This window comes from Chlorocebus sabaeus, chromosome 7, assembly GCF_047675955.1.
Source record: "Chlorocebus sabaeus isolate Y175 chromosome 7, mChlSab1.0.hap1, whole genome shotgun sequence".
NCBI lineage: Eukaryota > Metazoa > Chordata > Mammalia > Primates > Cercopithecidae > Chlorocebus > Chlorocebus sabaeus.
Window position 1 is genome coordinate 25,580,709 of NC_132910.1, and position 18,905 is coordinate 25,599,613.

General features: G+C 35.7%; 1 protein-coding gene across 9 annotated transcripts in view; it reads left to right on the forward strand.

The window, feature by feature from the left end:
- Positions 1-18,905, forward strand: part of MTHFD2L (methylenetetrahydrofolate dehydrogenase (NADP+ dependent) 2 like) — a 190,133-nt gene that overhangs the window by 154,817 nt on the left and 16,411 nt on the right. For 4 of the 9 annotated variants that reach the window (XR_005236377.2, XM_007998883.3, XM_073017407.1 and 1 more), the window contains one exon: positions 14,658-14,783. The exons of 2 other annotated variants lie outside the window; for them this stretch is intronic. Coding sequence is in view for 3 of the 7 variants with exons in the window: in XM_007998883.3 (XP_007997074.2) it covers positions 14,658-14,783 (126 nt within the window). In the remaining 4 variants the exon portion in view is untranslated. Of the gene's footprint in view, positions 1-6,455; positions 6,625-14,657; positions 14,784-18,905 lie in introns of those variants that run through there. 3 more of the 9 variants (XR_012093365.1, XM_007998887.3, XM_073017406.1) reach the window with 3 other exon arrangements.

The following is an 18,905-nucleotide window of genomic DNA, read 5'->3' on the forward strand; positions in this document are numbered from 1 at the left end:
TGATTTGAAGGAGTAAGAAGAAACCTTCCATATTATCACATGTGGTGATATTAGGATCTATTGGAAAACAAATTCACTGCACATGCGTAACACATTACAATTGATAGAATATATATCAATTTATAACCCGTATTTCAAGTGTTTTAGTTATAACTGATAGAATTTTTTTTTTACTTCATGCTGTTGCTGTGGAAGAAATCATGTCAAAACTCAGTGACTTAAAACAATAGTCATCATTATTCTAACCCACAAGTCTATAGTTTGGTGGGGGATTGACACACTGGGCTGAGCTCAGCTAATCTCAGATTGATTCATTCATTTGTTTATAATTAAACTGGTTTATTTCTGTGTCTGCAAATCTGCCAGGGCTCTGCTCTAACGTGGGTTTGTATGATGCATTGTAGCTGTTCCATAATTATCCAGAGACCAGCATACAGGCCCAGATATGACCTTCTCAAGGCCATGGCAGAGATGGCAGAGGGCAAGTGGAAACATGCAAGACTTCTGAATAATGTATGAATAACTGTAGCATACTCTGAATATGGATTGGCTATGATATTTTTGATGTGCCAGGCAATGTGCTAAGCACTTTATATATATTATTCATTTACTTCTCTATCCAGTCTTATGAAGGACTACTATTATCCCAATTACACAGGGAAGGAGAGAGGATTACAAGGACACTTGTCCAAGGTTATTGAGTTATTAAGCTGGAAAACCTGAAATCTGAACTTGGGTCTTAGATTTTAGCCAGGGAACAAAGGTACCTAGACAAGCACTTAAAATTGCCATGGCTAGTATTTTTGTCATGGATACTATTTTTGTCATGAATAATATTAAAATACATTGTAAAATAGTACTTTGGTATATCATGTGATTTGCTAAGCTTAATAGTCTCTATATCAACATTTGTCTAGCAAGATTTCAAGGGCAATATTTTGTATGCTGGTTGAAGAAGAAATGCAGTTTGCCTAATTTACAGATGTGGAGACGTCATTACTTTTTTTCTTTTAACAAACAAAGCACCATTTAATTTTTCTTTCAAAGTACTTTAAATATGTTGATGTCAACTATTTATGTGTTAGATTCTGGTATTTGTAGATCTGATTTAATTTTTAAAACAGTTCAGTAATTTGGTAACCAATTATTCAGACCATTGTATCTGTATACATCCATTAAATACCCCTCTCTCAAACTTTATTGACTTTTTCATTAAAATCTTTGAAAGTTACTTGAACATAGTAGAAACTCAGACTTCATCTGTGCAGACTCTTCTGTTGTTCCAGAGGTTTCATATAAGTATCAAGACATGGTAGGGGCATTTAGTTTTCACTATTATGTTTCCAAACTCCCATCAAATGATTGGTCCTTGTCCAACTGCCTACACATGCACTTGCAGAAGTGCCCCTTTTTGTGCAATTGCTTTAATCTCTCTACTACTTCCCTGTCATCCTTAGGTATATAGGAAATGCTAAGACAGTGTCTAAGGCATCTGCCTCAGCCATCCTTCCATCTATTTAATTTTTTGGGACCATACCACCTTTCCAACCACTACACAGGCTATAGGAAAAATATATTTTTGTTTTTGAATTTCCGAAACCAAAACTAGGGATTTTGCTAGTTCTCCAAGACACAGCCCAGGGAGCATTGACTAGCAACATCTCCCTGGGAACCTCTGAAGTCTAAGATCTCACCACTTCTCCAACTCTCCTGACTTTTCTAACTCAACCCTTCCATTTTCTTGTTTGAGTCTCTCTGTTCTTCTAAAGTGCGAGGCTTTAGAAATCTTGAAGCTAAGAAGTAAGGTCTCCACTTCTCTTTCCTGTCTCTATTACTTTTCTGAGTCAATCAGCACTGAATGCCTTAGCTGCTGCTAGAATGCTTAAAGTTGTAGAAGAAGGGAAAATCTAAGACTGCATAAGAAGAGAATACTAGGGATAGTAAAAAAGTAATTCACTTTCTAAATATCAGGCCTCTTTTCTTTGTATTATCTAGACTATCTGGCCTTCAGGAAGTACAACTTTAAAAGAAAGAAATTGGACTAATTGTCTTTCAAGTTGAGCTCTGAGGAACCTGAGGGGATTTGGCTGGTAGCAGAGCCCCCCTCCACCTCTTTTCAACTAATACATTTCTCCTTGCTTTGATTCTTTTACATACTGAGCTTGGTAAACAATTTTCCTTTAAATAAATGGTTCTAAAATGTTTGAAACCAATTCCATTCGACTTTAATACTCTGTGAATAACGTGGCAGTTGGTAATATAGACCCGTGCCTATTGTCCCCACTGGCCTGCAGGCTCTCCTCATTCCCCAAATGCACTGGTGTCTGTTTGCAGGAAATTCTTTTTTTTTTCTTTTCTTTTGTTTTGTTTTCTTTTCTTTTCTTTCTCTCTCTCTCTCTTTCTTTTCTTTCTTTCTTTTTCTTTTTTTTGACAGCATATCACTTTGTTGCCCAGGCTGGTGGTACCGTCATGGCTCACTATAGCCTCAACCCACCCCCCACTCCCGCCCACCCTGGCTTAAGCAATCTTCCCACCTCAGCCTCCCAAGTAGCTGGAACCACAGCCATGCACCACCATGTCTAGCTTTGTTTGCTTGTTTGTTTATTTGTTTGTTTGATTGTTTTGTGGCAACAAGGTTTCCCTATGTTGCCCAGACTGGTTTTGAACTACTGGGCTCTAGCGATCCTCCCACCTTGGCCTCTTGAAGTGCTGGGATTACAGGTGCCCTCAGAGAATAAAGTTTGATTGATGGAAGGAAGAAAAGAGAAGCACACATTTGGACCCCGCAGGTCCGTTGACTCTGCAGAAATATGGTCCGAGGCAGAAGGTGATGGAACTACTTGAATGATCCTATGAATTTCTGAATATAAAAGGATTCCAAAGTCCTAGATGATCAAATATGGCACAGAGCAGGGCCCTACTGGCCCTGAGCTCTGTAAGGAACCTAGCATCATCCTGGTACCACAAGGAGTAGAAGCTTTGGGGGCATTCAGATATTGTCCTTGGCATGAATATTATTCTCATGACAGGCATCGTAGGCATATCAGTTCAGATAGGAACCAAAGAAGCCAGGGGAAAGAAAAAGAACAGGAAATGTTCTGTGGTCACTGCCACTGACTCACTGGGTTGTAAACACTTCTTGAGGATTTCTAGAAATAACAGGAGGATAACTGGGAGAAGACACTGAGGTAGTTGTACTATTAATGTAGGCTCTATTTAGCTAGGATGCATTTTAGCCATTATATTACTGTCTGCAAAGCAAATAATGCTGAAGAAACTTTTTCTAATCTAGAAAGAAGCATACATTCATACAAATTCCATTCTAATTATTATCTTTATTTATGTAGTAGGACAATTTCCAGCTGAAGAAGTGATCCACCTGAGTAAGCATTTCCATGGTGTTCCTTTCATATCTGAGTTTTAGAGTACTGGTTTTGTTCCCAGCCTTACCTCTGACTCATCATTGTGAAACTAAGAAATCATTTAGCCTCTCAGCACCTCAAAATCTTTCTTCTGTGAATGAGGATAATGGGTAAACCTTTTCTTGCTTCACTGAATTGTTGTGAAGTTTAATTAGATAATGTTTACACAGCCCTTTGAACTCTACTAATTAAAGTGATGTGTAAATATGGTGCTTCCTTTTATTAGGATGGCTTGACTGAGCCATTTCATGAAGAGTTACAGATGACTATGATAGGAGTATCCATGGGGAAGTGATTTTTTTTTAATTCATGTGAACTCAATTCTGAGATTATCAAATACACATATGAAAATACTCAGTTGGGGCAGTAATTAGTGAGAATAAGGACATAGCCTCCCACTAGCTGAAGAGCTAATGGTCACATGTTCACATTAGGGAAAGCTTAAAGCTTAGCTCCTAAGGTGTAGACTAGTGCTCTGTTTGCTTTAGGTATTGCTATCATTTTTTTCTATGTTACCTTTATTCGGTCTATTTTTGCCTAGGCAACATTGGTGATTTATTTTGTATTTGTCATATAATGAATCATAAAATAGCACATTTACAATCCCTTGATGAGAAAGACATAAGCCTTAAAGTAATGTGAATTTGTATACATTATCCATTGGTTCATTTACTTATCAAAGAGATTTTTACCTGAAACAGAAAAATCTTAGATAAATCAGAAATCTTCTTACTAAGTTTCCCAAGGAGACTATTTTGCCCTAATATTATCTTCTCAATTACTTTTTATTCTGCATTAATAAGAGACCCTTTCTTTTGCGAGAAATAAGTTCATAAAAGGATTAATTAGCTTGGAGGGAAAAAACACAAGTTTTTCTTCATAAGCCTTCTTTGTGTGTTAGCGTATAATTATCTTTGTTAGAATTTTCTAAATGATAATATTATAAGTATGTAACAATTCAATTTTGTATGCTGCTGAATGACTCAGAATTTAGAGTTAACATAGTTTATTGGAAACTTAGACTAACTAATGGGGAGTTTTGAAAACTGCTAAATATCAAAATGGGAGTTTACAGCAGGAAATGTTTCTGTAAAATCTAGTAGCTAGTTTTTTATACTTGTATTGCATAGTGACTGCATTATATATAATAATAAATAATATATAAATAATGTATGAATAAATTATGTGTACTTTCATTACCTATGTACTTCAGGGATATGTCTGCTGATGGACCAGCATAACATAAAAGCCCTTTGAACTGTTTGAAACTTCAAATTCAGAGTCTTGATTTTGTATCTTCTGAAATATGTTTTCTGCCTCAAATCCTCACCGGTATGATAATGAGTAGAATTGCAGAAAAATTTCAAATTATTTAGGTCCTGGTTAAATACTTGTGAAAAGTGTGACGGTGCTTTAGTAAACTCTAAGGCATAATAGCAGGAGGTATATAATTGGATATTTCAAGAAGAAGGCAGATAAGTATAGATTATGTTGATCTAAGGAGACACTAAAGAAAACAAAATACAGATCCAAAACTGTAAAACATATAGCCTTAGGATACACAAAGATAAAATAGAATTCAAATTTGCTACCATGGAGAATGAATATTCTATTTATAGATCTAAGGTCCTAAATGAATCTGTATTCCTATACAATGGGGTTTTTAGGTATTCTTTTTTAAAATAGAAAAATAAATGTTAGTTTTCATCATTAGCTAGTGGTTTTAAGAGGGTATTATATAAGTTCAGATACCGGTCAATCTGAACCTGGATAGGTGTAGTACCAATAATGTTGATGATAATATCAAAGTTTTACCCACAAAAATTCTGGCATCTCTTTGATATCTTCAATTTGGGCTTGATTTGGATACAAAGGTATTAGTAAGTCTACATCCTTATCCAAACTAGCTATGAATAGGGCATCCTAAGGGATTTTAAGAAAGAGATAATCAGGACATCATTTAATCTGGCAACTCCACTCTCAGAGTATCAAATTAACAGGTGTGGAATCACAGAGGAGGAAAGACTATATTTCTGTTCTAGGCCTGGACATAAGGAATGTTTAGGAATTATTTGAAATGCCCACCACCTGCATAGTATGTTTATTCCAAGGGGAATGTTGAATAAGAATAGAAGAGTTTAAGGCTAATATGGTTGTACCTGTATCAATCAAAATGTTGTTCTTTAACATTATAAGAAATTTCTCCTTGTGAATTTAAGGGTAAAATAAGAAACTGGGCATTTGATTTCCTTTAAAGCACTTTCATTTTTACATCTTTCATTTTTTTCCTTTATTTTTAATATACTAACTTTTTTGTCAGTGTTCTTTCTGTTTACAGTATCTGTAAATGTCTTTACTGAGTGATTCCCTCTTTAGGGAGTGTTTAATGATTGCTAATGTCTGATTGTTTTATCTGTAGGGGCCTGAATTTGATTTAAGTCTTATTTGATTTTTGTGCCAAGTTCCTTTCAAAATGTTCAAGAGGATGCTAGAGGTCTGGCAATAGGCTGTTTCCCATTTCTGCTTTTTCTTGTGTTTTAATTCTTTTATTTCTGGCTTAAGGTTATTCACAAGAAAATGAGAGGAAGCGAGGCTTCATCTGAATCAGTGTTTACTTCTGAATTTTGTCAAAAGGTGTCAAATAACCTATCCTTGAACTCCCTAATGAACTGATTCTTTCTTTGCTTATAGGACTGAATCAGAGTCTAATCTATGTTCATAGGAATGATTTGGGGGATAGCCAAAAGGCATTCAAAATCTACAGCTTGCAAAATACCTCTGATTTCTTATGCAATTAAGAATCTTTGTGTTATGCCTCTTTTTATCCAGTTCTTTTGTATCTGAGCATATGAAGTAATAGATATCGATTTGAGAAGTATGGGTTGTACATTCCTGAAACTATTCCTGATGTCTCTGCAAATTTTATCATGGTGAGGCTTTGGGTACATTTTAATAGTGGCTTTTAGCTCAGAATGAGATGAAGTCTTAAAATTAACAATAAGAGTGTTTTTTTTTCTTTTTCTGTTCTGACAGGGGCTTAGCTTTATAAGATAATGCACTTTAGGGGTTTCTGGACAGCCAGAAGAAAGGGGGAACAAGCCAGAAGGAGAAGAAGAAACAGGCTGGGAGAAGAAGAATCATAGGATAAAGGTCATTAAGTTTCTGTTGAAGTTTAAAGGAATCTAAAACAGATTAAGTATTTCACTTTTATTTTTTTTGCCTCAATAAAGGAATCTTTTAAGGGAACAATTTTGACGTCTGAATAATTTTGGATACTTCCTCAAACACATTAACAATGCAGATTATTGGATGTTTAGAATTTTATTCCTTTATGTTCTAAGGCATCTCTCAAATGAACACTTTTGTTCATACCAAAACTCCTTGAAAATGTCTATTATAATTCTAAATTATCTTTAGTGAAACCAAGCTATTTAGAAAGATAATAAATATAAGAATTTGGGTTAGGGCATAAATACATGTGCAAAGCAAGAGTCTGTCAAAAGGGGAATGGTCTTCGGTTTAAACTGAACCAAGTCCAGCAGAGTCTAGGAACCATCAGGTGAAAATACTGCTGTGTACCTCCTGCCTCAGCCCCGCATAGCCTGATGGCTGGGCCTTCTCCAGCTGCAAACCTCACACATGTGCAGTTTTCACAGACAGTAAGGTTTGGAGAAATTTCACAAGACACACTGGGAAAAGCACTCATAAGATTTTGGTAAGTGACCCGAGACAAAGTTTTTCCAGAGTTTTGCAAAGTTCAGAGGAGCTTTCTGAATTTCTCAGTCCTCAAGATCAGTTTGATTTTTTTTTTTCCTTTTTTTTTTTTCAAGTAGAGATGGAGTATCACCATGTTTGTCAGGCTGATCTCAAACTCCTGACCTCAAGTGATATACCTCCTTCAGCCTCCCAAAGTGCTGGGATTACAGGCATAAGCCACCATGCCCAGCCTGTCAAGGTCAGTTTGAGGATGGATTTGTCTAGTTTACACCCATTCCCATTCTGTGAAGTTTGCTTTTATAAAGATACAAAAAAAATGATAGGGATAGAGATATATAGTGTAGTTAGTAATAAAACTGATTTCTACCAAGGATAAAACTTATTCAAATCTGATCAATCGAAGGATTCCTTAAAAAGGGCTTTTTATTCATAGAAGACAAAATAAATGCAGTGCATGGAGAACTTTATGTCACAAAATATGGAAGAGGTCAGACTCAATGTGAGCCATACCTCATCATAACAGTCAGAGAGACCAACAGCTCCTTACCCTAGCAGGAATTTCAATAGACCACAAGGCACTCATGCTTTTTGACTCAAGGTCTGGGATCACGTACAAGAGAAATTTTTGACTAGATCTTTGTGGATCTTTAAGATTATTGAATGCTGGTTCCCCAAAAATATTACTCGAACAATTCAATGATATGACAAATCTTAGTTTACAGTTACTGTAGCATGGGTGAGAACTGCATTGACAGAGTCTTAGTAGCAGTGGTATGCTGAAGCTTGCTCCACCAGCCTGTCAGATTGTTTCTGAGCATCTCTTCCCCAATCCATGTTCAGTGAGTTCACATTTGTAGCTTGAAGTCAGCCATGGTAGGACTATTTATGTTATAGAAATCATCAAATTCTACACATCAGAGATATTTTTTCTCCTGGAGAACCAGTTAAACTTAGTAACATGTTAGGGTGTGGGGGCAAAGTTGAAGCATTTATAAGATGTTAGAGTTTGTTTCAAAGCAAGTCTTTATTTTTTTTATTTGTCTACTTTAAGTTCCAGGATACATGTGCAGAATGTGCAGATTTGTTACATAGGTATCTGTGTGCCATGGTGGTTTGCTGCACCTATCAAGCCATCACCTAGGTTTTAAGCCCTGCATAGGTTAGCTATTTGTCCTGATGCTTACCCCACCGCCAACAGGCCCCAATGTTTGTTGTTTCCCTCCCTGTGTCCATGTGTTCTCACTATTCAACTCCCACTTATGAATGAGAACATGCAGTGTTTGATTTTCTGTTCCTGTGCTAGTTTGCTGAGGATGATGGCTTCCAGCTTCATCCATGTCCCTGCAAAGGACATGATCACCTTCACTTTTGTGGCTGCATAGTATTCCATGGTGTATATGTACCACATTTTCTTTATCCAGTCTATCATTGATGGGCATTTGGGTTGTTTCCAAGTCTTTGCTATTGTAAATAGTGCTACAATAAACATACGTGTGCATGTGTCTTTATAGTAGAATGATTTATAATCCTTTGGATATATATCCAGTAATGGGATTGCTGGGTCAAATGGTATTTCTAGTTCTGGATCCTCGAGGAATCACCACTCTGTCTTGCACAATGGTTGAACTAATTTATATTCCCACTAACAATGTAAAAGGGTTCCTATCTCTCCACAGCCTCACCAGCATGTTGTTTCTTGACTTTTTAGTAATTGCCTTTCTGACCGGTGTGAGATGATATCTCACTGTGCTTTTGATTTGCATTTCTCTATCGATCAGTGATGTTGAACTTTTTTTTCATATGGATTATGGACATATAAATGTCTTTTTTTTGAGGAATACTTGTTCATATCCTTTGCCTACTTTTTGATGGGGTTGTTTTTTTCTTGTAAATTTTTTAAAATTCCTTGTAAATTCTGGATATTAGACCTTTATCATATGGTGGATTGCAAAAATTTTCTCCTATTCTGTAGGTTGCCTGTTCACTTTGATGATAGTTTCTTTTGTTGTGCAGGAGCTCTTTAGTTTTAGATCCCATTTGTTGATTTTAGCTTTTGTTGCAATTGCTTTTGGTGGTTTAATTATAAGTCTCTGTCCATGACTGTGTCCTGAGTTGTATTGCAAGGCAAGTCTTTTAACATGCCTTATGGAGGCTTGCTTAGAATTGGATGATTATAATATGAAAGTTTAGGATTGGTGGATACAAAGAGAGGATTTTGAAGCAAGGGTTTCAAAACATCCTACAGAATCAGCTATTTGATGCTACCTACTGAAAAATCAAAAGGTTTAATATTCATTAAATGAGTTTTTCATAAGTTCCTGAGACAAAATCACTTTCAAATTTCATCTTTCTGAGCAAGACTTTCCTGGAGTGAGAAAGTTATGTAGATGAAGACAGCTGAATAATAAAATAATGTTAATATTACAGCTTATAATATATAAGCTATGTGAGCGTAGATGGTTTTGGTTCTCACATATAATGCTTGAGCCCTCAAATTATGTATAAAAATTAAGGATTGGTTCCCATAGAATTATGACAGCAACAACAGAAAAAGTAAACTCATAGGAATCATTCACTTGAAATCATTCATTTTCAACTCTAACAAAAAGAAAAATATCCTGACTGTGCATCCTAATGATATATGTCTTTTATTTATCTAATATTTAAGTAGATTTTAATTCTATGTTATCACATGACAAGAATTTATATTGCATTTGTATACTTGGGGAATTAAACACATCAAGTCTTAGAAATTTCTTTTCAATATCTATAAGAATACACTGATTGAGCAACTATGTGCTTCCAATCATTTGCCTCTACAAGACAGCAATGTAAGTGGACTACTCAGTGTATTTAGCCTAACTAAAATAGAGATTTTGAATGTTTGTCATAGTTCCAACCATTAAATGTAATTTATATAATTTCTCTATCTTCTTAAGTAGAATGAATGATAGAGTCAAAGGTCAACACAACTTCAGAGATGAATTACTTGGAAAAAGAAAGAAGAGGTTTTTTTGTTTTTTAATTTGAAAGGACAAAGGAGAATGTTTAAATCATAGAATTGAAAGGCATAACTAATACAGAAGTTTATAAGTCTGACAGAAGCTTAGAGAAGACCTAGATGCTTCCGTAGTCCCAACACCATGACGACAGCATGGAGGAGCAAAAGGGGTCCCAGTACCTCTATCACTTGCGTAAGAATAGTGAGACAGAACACTCACACAGATCAGCCAGCGCAGATATGCAGCAAGAATAAACAGAAGCCTAGAATCCTTGGTGAGCCAGCTTCCCAAGGCTCAGGAAACTGCCCAGGGCGAATGGAGTGTCATCGGTGCTTGCCCCATTGTGACACAGCTGAGGGAACTCAGTACACCCTGGACACCACTTGAATTGCTGAGCTCAAGCACTGGGGAACATCCCATTCTAGGAGGGAGGAGGACATAGCCTAGACTGTACCCAACACTTTCACTTTATCTCAAGATGCCCCATTCTAGAACTAGAACGAGATAAAGAGAAAGTCTCTGTTAAGTGGCAGGGGAAAGAGCTGGGGCAGCCAAGGTAATCTGGGGACTTGTCTTCCTGCAACTAACCTTCCCAGTTCAATCTCTTCTTTATTTTGAATATTGCTAGTAAGAAATAAGGACACTATACAGTTTCTCTTTGTGGTATATTATCCTTAGAATATCTTTTACTGAGCTAAAAGATCCTCCCTCCCTTTGTGTTTTTTCCTTCTCTCTGAAACCATATAGAGTAAAATCTTCCTGATTTGCAGTTTTTTACATATTGAAGAAACTACTCTAGTTATTGGAGTTTTCTTGTTTTGTTTTTAGGTGTATGCATTTGTTTGTTTGTTTGTTTCTGAGATAGGTAGCCTAAGTTCATTTAACCATTCCTCTAGTGCAGAGGTTTTCACTGTGTGGTCAGTGCACTGGTGATGGTCAGTGACTATTTCTTACCCTCTGCACACTGTATGTTATAGGTCTGCAAGAAGATAGGGAGCTTGCACCAAACTATAAATCAACACACCACTTATTTCATTGAAAAATTCTTCCTACAAAAAGTAATAATAAAGTTAGCTGAATTAAACTGTGTTTACTGAGATAGTTGCTTTATATTGTGGCACAAGATTTTATCTTATTGCAGATCAGTAATAATTAATTGAGCCAGCTAGTTTGATAGCAAGTGATAAGAATTTGACATGATTTCTAGACTGGTTCTAATCATTCTTCCCTACACCAGCCTCTGAAGTACAACCAACTATTCCAGAGAGTTTGCTAAAAATATATTGGAAAATATTGCATCCTTGTATCTGGAGACCATCTTAGTTTTGTATTGAGTTTTTAATCAAGTACAGCACTTCATGAGAATTATACATTTGTTCCCATTCAGATTATTCTTGATACTTATAATCCATCATTCCAAAATTACAACCCAGTAGCCATTCTGTCCAATTTTGTGTCATTTGCAAATATGGGCTATGTAGCTACTGGTATGTTAAAAAAAAAAAAGTCACTTAGACACCACCTTTAAAAATTTTTTTTCCTAAGTCCATGGTTCAGCTGATCAGTTATGGTAACCTTGACTCACTCATTTCTGACGATCTTTCTGGGGCCTGATCAAGCATCTGCCATTACTGGTTGTTGATAGGGAACTGATCAGTCTATTATGGCCTCAGCTAAAGTAACTCAGCTTTCCTCTACGGTACTTGTATCCTTCAGCAGACTAGCTTGAATTTGTTCTCATGGCCATGATGTGGTTCCAAGAGAGACAAGAAGCACACAAGACCCTTGTAAGGATCAGTCCCACCGCTGGCCTAGAGTAAAGCAGAAAAAAGGTGAAAATGGATCTGGAGGAGAACAAAGATAAAACCATCACAATGCCAATGTGTTCTTCCAAATTATTTATTAAAAATTTGAACACGGTATTGACAAATACTTTTCACAGAAGATCTCAATAGACCTTACAAATGCATCGGTCAACAGTTTCATAATATGTTATTTAACTACCTATGATTCTACCAATAGATGCTTTCATCTAACCTATATTTTTCCATTCATAAGAGTTCAGTGAAAAGTTTTCTAAAATTTGATGCTGTAATTAAGAAATTACCCATTGTTTTCTGAACATAAATGACCACCACTGCATTATTTATAATAGCAAAATATTAGAAACACTGCAGGAATGAATACATTTTTATGGTAATCCATGTAATGAATTAGTTCATATAACTTCTAATTTTCAAATAAAATGAAATGGGAAAATGCTCACATTTTAATGTAATAACAGAGTGGTGAGATACATAGTGAGACACAACATTAAGGAAATGCAGGTTTCATATTTTATATTTAATATATAAATATTTTGAAATCCTAGAAAGGAATACACTAAAAATATGAATACTTATTTTCTTTGGATAGTAAGATAATTGTGATTTTTATTTTCATATTAAATTTTTACATATTTTCCAAATTTTCTACAGTGGACATATAAAGCATCACTATCCAAAAAAGATAAACATTTAAAGTTTTTTTTTCCATTTTGCACGTTTCCTGGGAATTAAAATCAAGCTCACACTTTCCTCTATTTTGAAAATTCTGCCATTTGTTCATTGCCATTTAATATTCTTTGAGATGTTATAATAATCAGAGGGGAATTGGGATCTTTGCCATTAGCATAGAGGCTAGACAATAATAACTATTTTATGAATATTTTTATCTTGAATTTTTTTTCTGCAGCTATACTCAATGTATGTCTTCTTTTTCTATTGGATACCAAGAAGAAGCAGGATTTTATGACTATTTGGAGCGAGGCATAGTACCTATGTCAGAACCAATAAAAAAGATAAGTTCTATATCACAGGATAGGAATGCAAGGGAAAAATACATCTCAAACATTGGTGACTCTTCTGTCACATCATTATGAGACTAAGGAAGCTATCCCATAGCTACATCTATGTTGATATTGACCATTTGTTTATAGCCTTTAAACTCTTGCTAGCAGTAAAAATCATGTTACAAGGTGACATTTAAGCCATCCGTAATGCTTAAATGGATAGTACAGTTGCTAGAATGTCTCTAACAACACAGTGGGTAGGCTTTTCCCGTAAGAGATCTAGAATCCGAATGTGAGCAAATAACCTACTAGACACCATGTCCATCAGAAGCATTGTGATAGAATAATAAAGATGTGCACAGAGTCTTTGATTCTCCTCCCACTGAGAAGTGGAGTCTCTGTTCCTCCTCCTGATCTGAGTGGACTGTGTTACTTCTTGACCAACAGTATATGACAGAAGTGACATTATGCTAGTTTCCCGGTCCAAGCATTAAGAGGCTGGTAACTAATACTTCTTGTCTCCTGGAACACTCACTCTTGGAAACCAGCTGCCAATCTGTGAGAAACTAAGCCCCATGGAGAGTTCATGCATATGTGTTCCATTGACAGCCTTAACTATGCTCCTAGCCAATCACAAGCATCTGCTGCAACCATGTAAGTGAGTCCTTTTAGCCTGTCATGTCTTCAGATGACTCTAGCTTCAGACACTATCTGACTCCAATTACGTAAAAGATCCCAAGCCAGATACATCCAGATGAACTCAGTCAACCCACAGAATCATAAGACATAGTAATAAATTGTTGCTTTAATCTACTAAATTTGTGGTTGGATTGTTCAATGTTATTTTTTAAAAAACTGGAACATTAATCTTAGCCGGTACTGTTGTACTTGAAACAAAATTTTAAAATAATTGCAGGAAATAGATGATGACATAAGATCTCTGTAGATCTGTCTTTTAAACTGGAACAGACCAATAGTGAGGAGAGCTTACTATACGTTACACCTTTCAGAATCATACAGACATCGTGATCCAAAGAAACCAAGAAAAAATAAAACGAAAGCTCAAGATAGCATTTAGAACTTCATGTTTGGAGTTGATGAGATGCCATTATGAGTATGGGACTTTACTGTTTATGACAACCCTGGGAAATATGAATTATTATTATCCTCATTCTTTTCTTTCCCCCTCCCTTCCTTTCTATCTCTCTCCCTTCCTCCCTCCCTTCCTCCCTTTTTTTCTTTCCCTCCTTCCAATTTCCAAGTTGCTTTCACTGTGCTCCACTCCACCACACCTCAGCAGGAGCCTGTCTCATGTCCGCAATCTCCCCATGCCATTCATAGTATGTGACATATAAAAGGATGCTGCTCAAGCAGGTATCCCTGCGATGTCAGGTGAGCGATCTCTGAGGTGAGAGGGTAACTCCTGCAGGATTTCATCCTCAGAAGCCCTTATGTGCTGCCTTAATCATCTTTGTTCTTCTCTCAGATCGGAAATGATCAATGGCCTGTTTTTTAAGGAACAACGTATTACACACATATATATATACACATATATATGTGTGTGTGTTATACACACATATATATACACACACACATATGTGTGTGTGTGTATATGTATATAAGCCTACCAAACATATATATAACCATTTGTTATGCTGAAGGACAAACAACTCTTTTTGTTTTCAGGTATTCCAAAGTTGATTACATCTGATATGGTTAAAGAAGGTGCTGCTGTAATTGATGTGGGTATCAACTACGTCCATGATCCACTGACAGGAAAGACAAAATTAGTTGGAGATGTGGACTTTGAAGGTAATAAACCAATATCTTTTGATAAGTGAAGATTTAAAAAAATTCCACCTTACATATTTTAAAAATAGAGAAGTTTCATTTATGGGGGAATTATTAACTTATTAATCATCACCTCTTTCTTCTGAGGGAAAAGAGTTCAATCAGACTTAAATATTTACTTTCTCCCTCCTTCTCTCTTTCCCTCCCTTTTATCCTTCCTTTCTTCCTTTTCTCCCTCTCTTCTAATTGTATCATTAATATTTGGTTTAGGGATCAAATTTCTTGAAGTACAGTTTTTATTGATAGAATACAGCTGTCCTTTTATAGACCTGGGCATTGTTTTGAATTTTGGGAGTTGTCATCTTACTCTACGCTTAGTCAAATATGCTCTATTCTCAGCCATTCACTCTTAGAGCCAGAAGGCACTTTAGGATGTGTCTGCCAACCTTAACTATATTTCAGATTTAGGTAGTTATCTAGATAGTTGAAGTCAGTGTTTTTCACTTGTGTTTTAGAGAGAATAAAGAAAAGGAGCTAAGCTAGTTTTTGTGGTCAGTGGAAGATATAAGGCAACAAATACGTAGCAATAAAAAAAAATTCTAACCCGGTCTTCTCTTTACAAAAGGGGAAACTGGGCCCCAAGACTGATGTATTTCTAGGTGCCCGACCCTCTAATCTTATTTTACTTCCGTTATCTTTGTCAGATGTTTACCTGCGTTCAGATTTTCAGTGTAGCCTAGGAGTCTTAGATGTCTATGAAGGCACAAATATGGTAAAGCAAGTGGTGACATTTTTATGTTAGAAATATTTTTTGTATAAGACTGATTATTCTGGCCAAAAAATACAGTGCCACATCAAGAACTTCGTTAGTTATAGATGTGCCCTTCTTACAGAGAAACTGAAAAGAATAGGTGGTGCCATTTTAAAAATAATTTAGATTTTGAATTTTCACTTAGAACCTGCTTATCAGCTGATAGTTTACCCAAATTCTAGCATATTGTTGAATAAAAATAGAAAATGCAGTTAGAAGTGTCCTAGGATACTGGCCTTATATATGTGAGATTCTAAGATACATCAGGGACCAGATCCAAGTAAGCCATTTGAGCCTAAAAGAAAAAGAAAACCCTAAGGACACATATGTGCAACAATGCATTCTAGAGACAAAATGGTGTAAATAAGAGCAGAGTACAGATGTACCTCACCAAAGAAAACACTGCTGCCCTCATTGGCTCTAATACATAGCATCCCTGACATGGTTGGAACTCTGTTCTAGCAGTGATGGCTCTCGACATGAACATATGTATCTGTATGCATATACCTATGTCTGTGTGTGTGTTGTGTACATGCTGAAATCACTAGGGAATGACTTCATTTATTTATTTAATCTTTCATGTTCAATCACTTAGGTCAGATATGAGTAACTTATTTGAATTTCTCAACTTGAAAGAGTAAAGTACGTTTTATTTTAAAACCTGGCCTTATTTATTTTCTTTACTGTCATTCTGTTTCTTGATAACATTATAGTTATGCGTTCATTGCAAAATTACCACATTTGTGATGCACCCAGATGGCATTGACAACATGAGATAACCAGCTTGAGGCAAGAAAAGCAGGGATGTTTGCAGTTCACAGCGTTGACCGCCTGTAAGGCAAGCTTACCCAGCAGTTCAGTTTAGCATATTTTATAAGACTCTTCTCTCATAGAGTATTTTTTTGGTCTCATATCACTTCCATGCTTTCTTATTTTTAAGTAAGAATGATTTTTGCTGAAAGTAAAAAGTATTCTGAAAGCAAATTTTACATGAGCATTTTTAGTGGGTGTATATACTTAGTAGCACATGTAGATAGTCCATGTCACATGAAGTCTAACTTGGTAATGACTATTAAATCAAGTTGTAGTTCGGTGTATCTAAGTATATATAAAACATTTAAAAAGGAAACAGAAAAGAAACAAAGATATGAGATGAACAGGGCTGGGAGACCTAGCCTGTTGCCCTATAGCTTTACCACCTCACTAGCTGTCAGTGTTATCAGTTACATGATAGCAATTATATTAGTGGCTCCATTCAGCTCTACTGTTTGGGGTATCTTGGACATCCAACAGAGCATTACCAAACAATCATGTAAAAGCACAGAAACTTTCACCTGGAAGGTCAAGATTTTCTAATCCTATCATAAAAGACACCCATATTATTAATTGTATCTAGCTTGCCAGAGTGCTGGTTCATGGAGCCAGAGTACTAATGAGGACCTGGACTTGGTAAAGAAGGCTTTGCCAGTGAGGCCATGACTCAGCCACCCATAGGAGCAGGCAAGTGATAGGTTTTGACATGTTGCTCTTCAAGTTGTTCATCAGGACTTAACCTGAGGTGAGGGATGATCCCCCAACTGAGAGGGAGGAACTTTAAGATGGGTTATGCTACAAAACTCGTAAGTAACATTTGGCTTCAAATTGCCACAGGGAAAGTGTGGTGGCTGCTTTGTGAGTATCGGTGAAAAGTTTCACTATAACTATAGCCAAGATAAACAAAACAGATGTAGATAAAATCAATTGTTGAAGTAAATTGTCCTTGCAGAAATATTTGTTTCATTAGTAAAGAAAACTAGGTGACCCAGTTAAAGTAGATAACATTGATGGGAACGATTTATCGACATAAATGAGCAAAATGGCTGTGATGGAAAGGATGACAATGTCCCAGAGGATGTAGAAAACTTCACATTAAAGGAACCTGCAGAGAAATTTCATGCCATTGAAAGGGCAAAGGATAAAATGTTGGAAGCTGATTCATACTTAGAAAGGAATCTGCCAGTTCACCAAGGCATAGAAAAGATGCTTGCTCCTAATCATCAGTTGTATGACCAAGAAAAGGCAGGAACCATTCAAACTATACTTTGCAAAATGTTTACAGAGAAAAAAACAGTTCAGTTCTCACTGTTTTCAGCATTTTAAGTTACATTTGTTTTTTAAATATTAGTTTAATTTTGCTAGTAGTTTTACTAGTGAATACTAGTTTTACTATTAGTTTTATTACTAGTAAATAGTAATATTTGTTTTACCATTATCAGTAATATTAATTTTACTGTTATTTTTAATCCGCTATACATTTATAAAACACAGTAAGAGAACTTTTAATGTTTTGACAAAATAATTTTAAAGGTCACTAAACAAATATAATTTCTCCCATTGACTATTAAAATTGCTTCGCACTGTTTCAGCAGTCATCTTTGTGGTCTTACACTACTGTAAAAATTGAACACTGCCTGTATTTTTCTCTGTGTCCAATTGAGTCTCATAAAATTAGTGATCATATAGTTCAAATCAATATCCAATGCCATAACCACTTCTACTACATGATTATTCAGTTGTTTGGTTACAGTTTCTCACTATTACTATTACTGTCCAGGTAGGTTGTTCACTGTGGAAGGTAATGTGTGCTAAGCACCTTGCTAACCAGTATGTTCTTTTCCTCAATATACATCCAAGTTAGGCCTTTTCTGCAATGCCATGTCTCTCTGGATGTTTTGGGAAATAAATAGGGCTTTAAAGTTATTACTAAATTGAAGTGCTATTTTGTTTTGTATTGATTTCCAATTAAGAACTTGACAGTTCATCAATATGTCCAGTTTCTGACAAATGCTTAACCTTCCTCTTCTGTTACTTGAACACACTTCCTCTCTCCTAACTTATGACATTAAAAGAAGACACAGTATTTAAAAACATCTGTGATAAAATTATTTTGCATGTCTAAGAATTATTTTTCATTACTAATAATCATACAGTGAATAATCTATTAATTTATAAATTTATATTTTCTGTATAGATTATTACTTTTTACACTTATGTATACCTACTTTCATGGGCATTTTTTTAAACCATTTTCTATTGTAGCTTTGAAAGAAACTTCATACACTTCTGACAAAGAAGGCTGTATTCTCAAAAGATATAAATGAGATTATGTGCTATGAGTAGTAAATAGCTTCTTATGAATTACACATCAGAAAATAGTGTGTAGTCCTAGACCCAAAAACTCGTAATTGTACTGTTCTTAATTCATCACATGGATTTGTTCAGCTGAACAGTCTAATTAATTACTTCCATGCTGTTAATTCAATTAACTGTGCTCTTATAGGTGAATTCTCGGG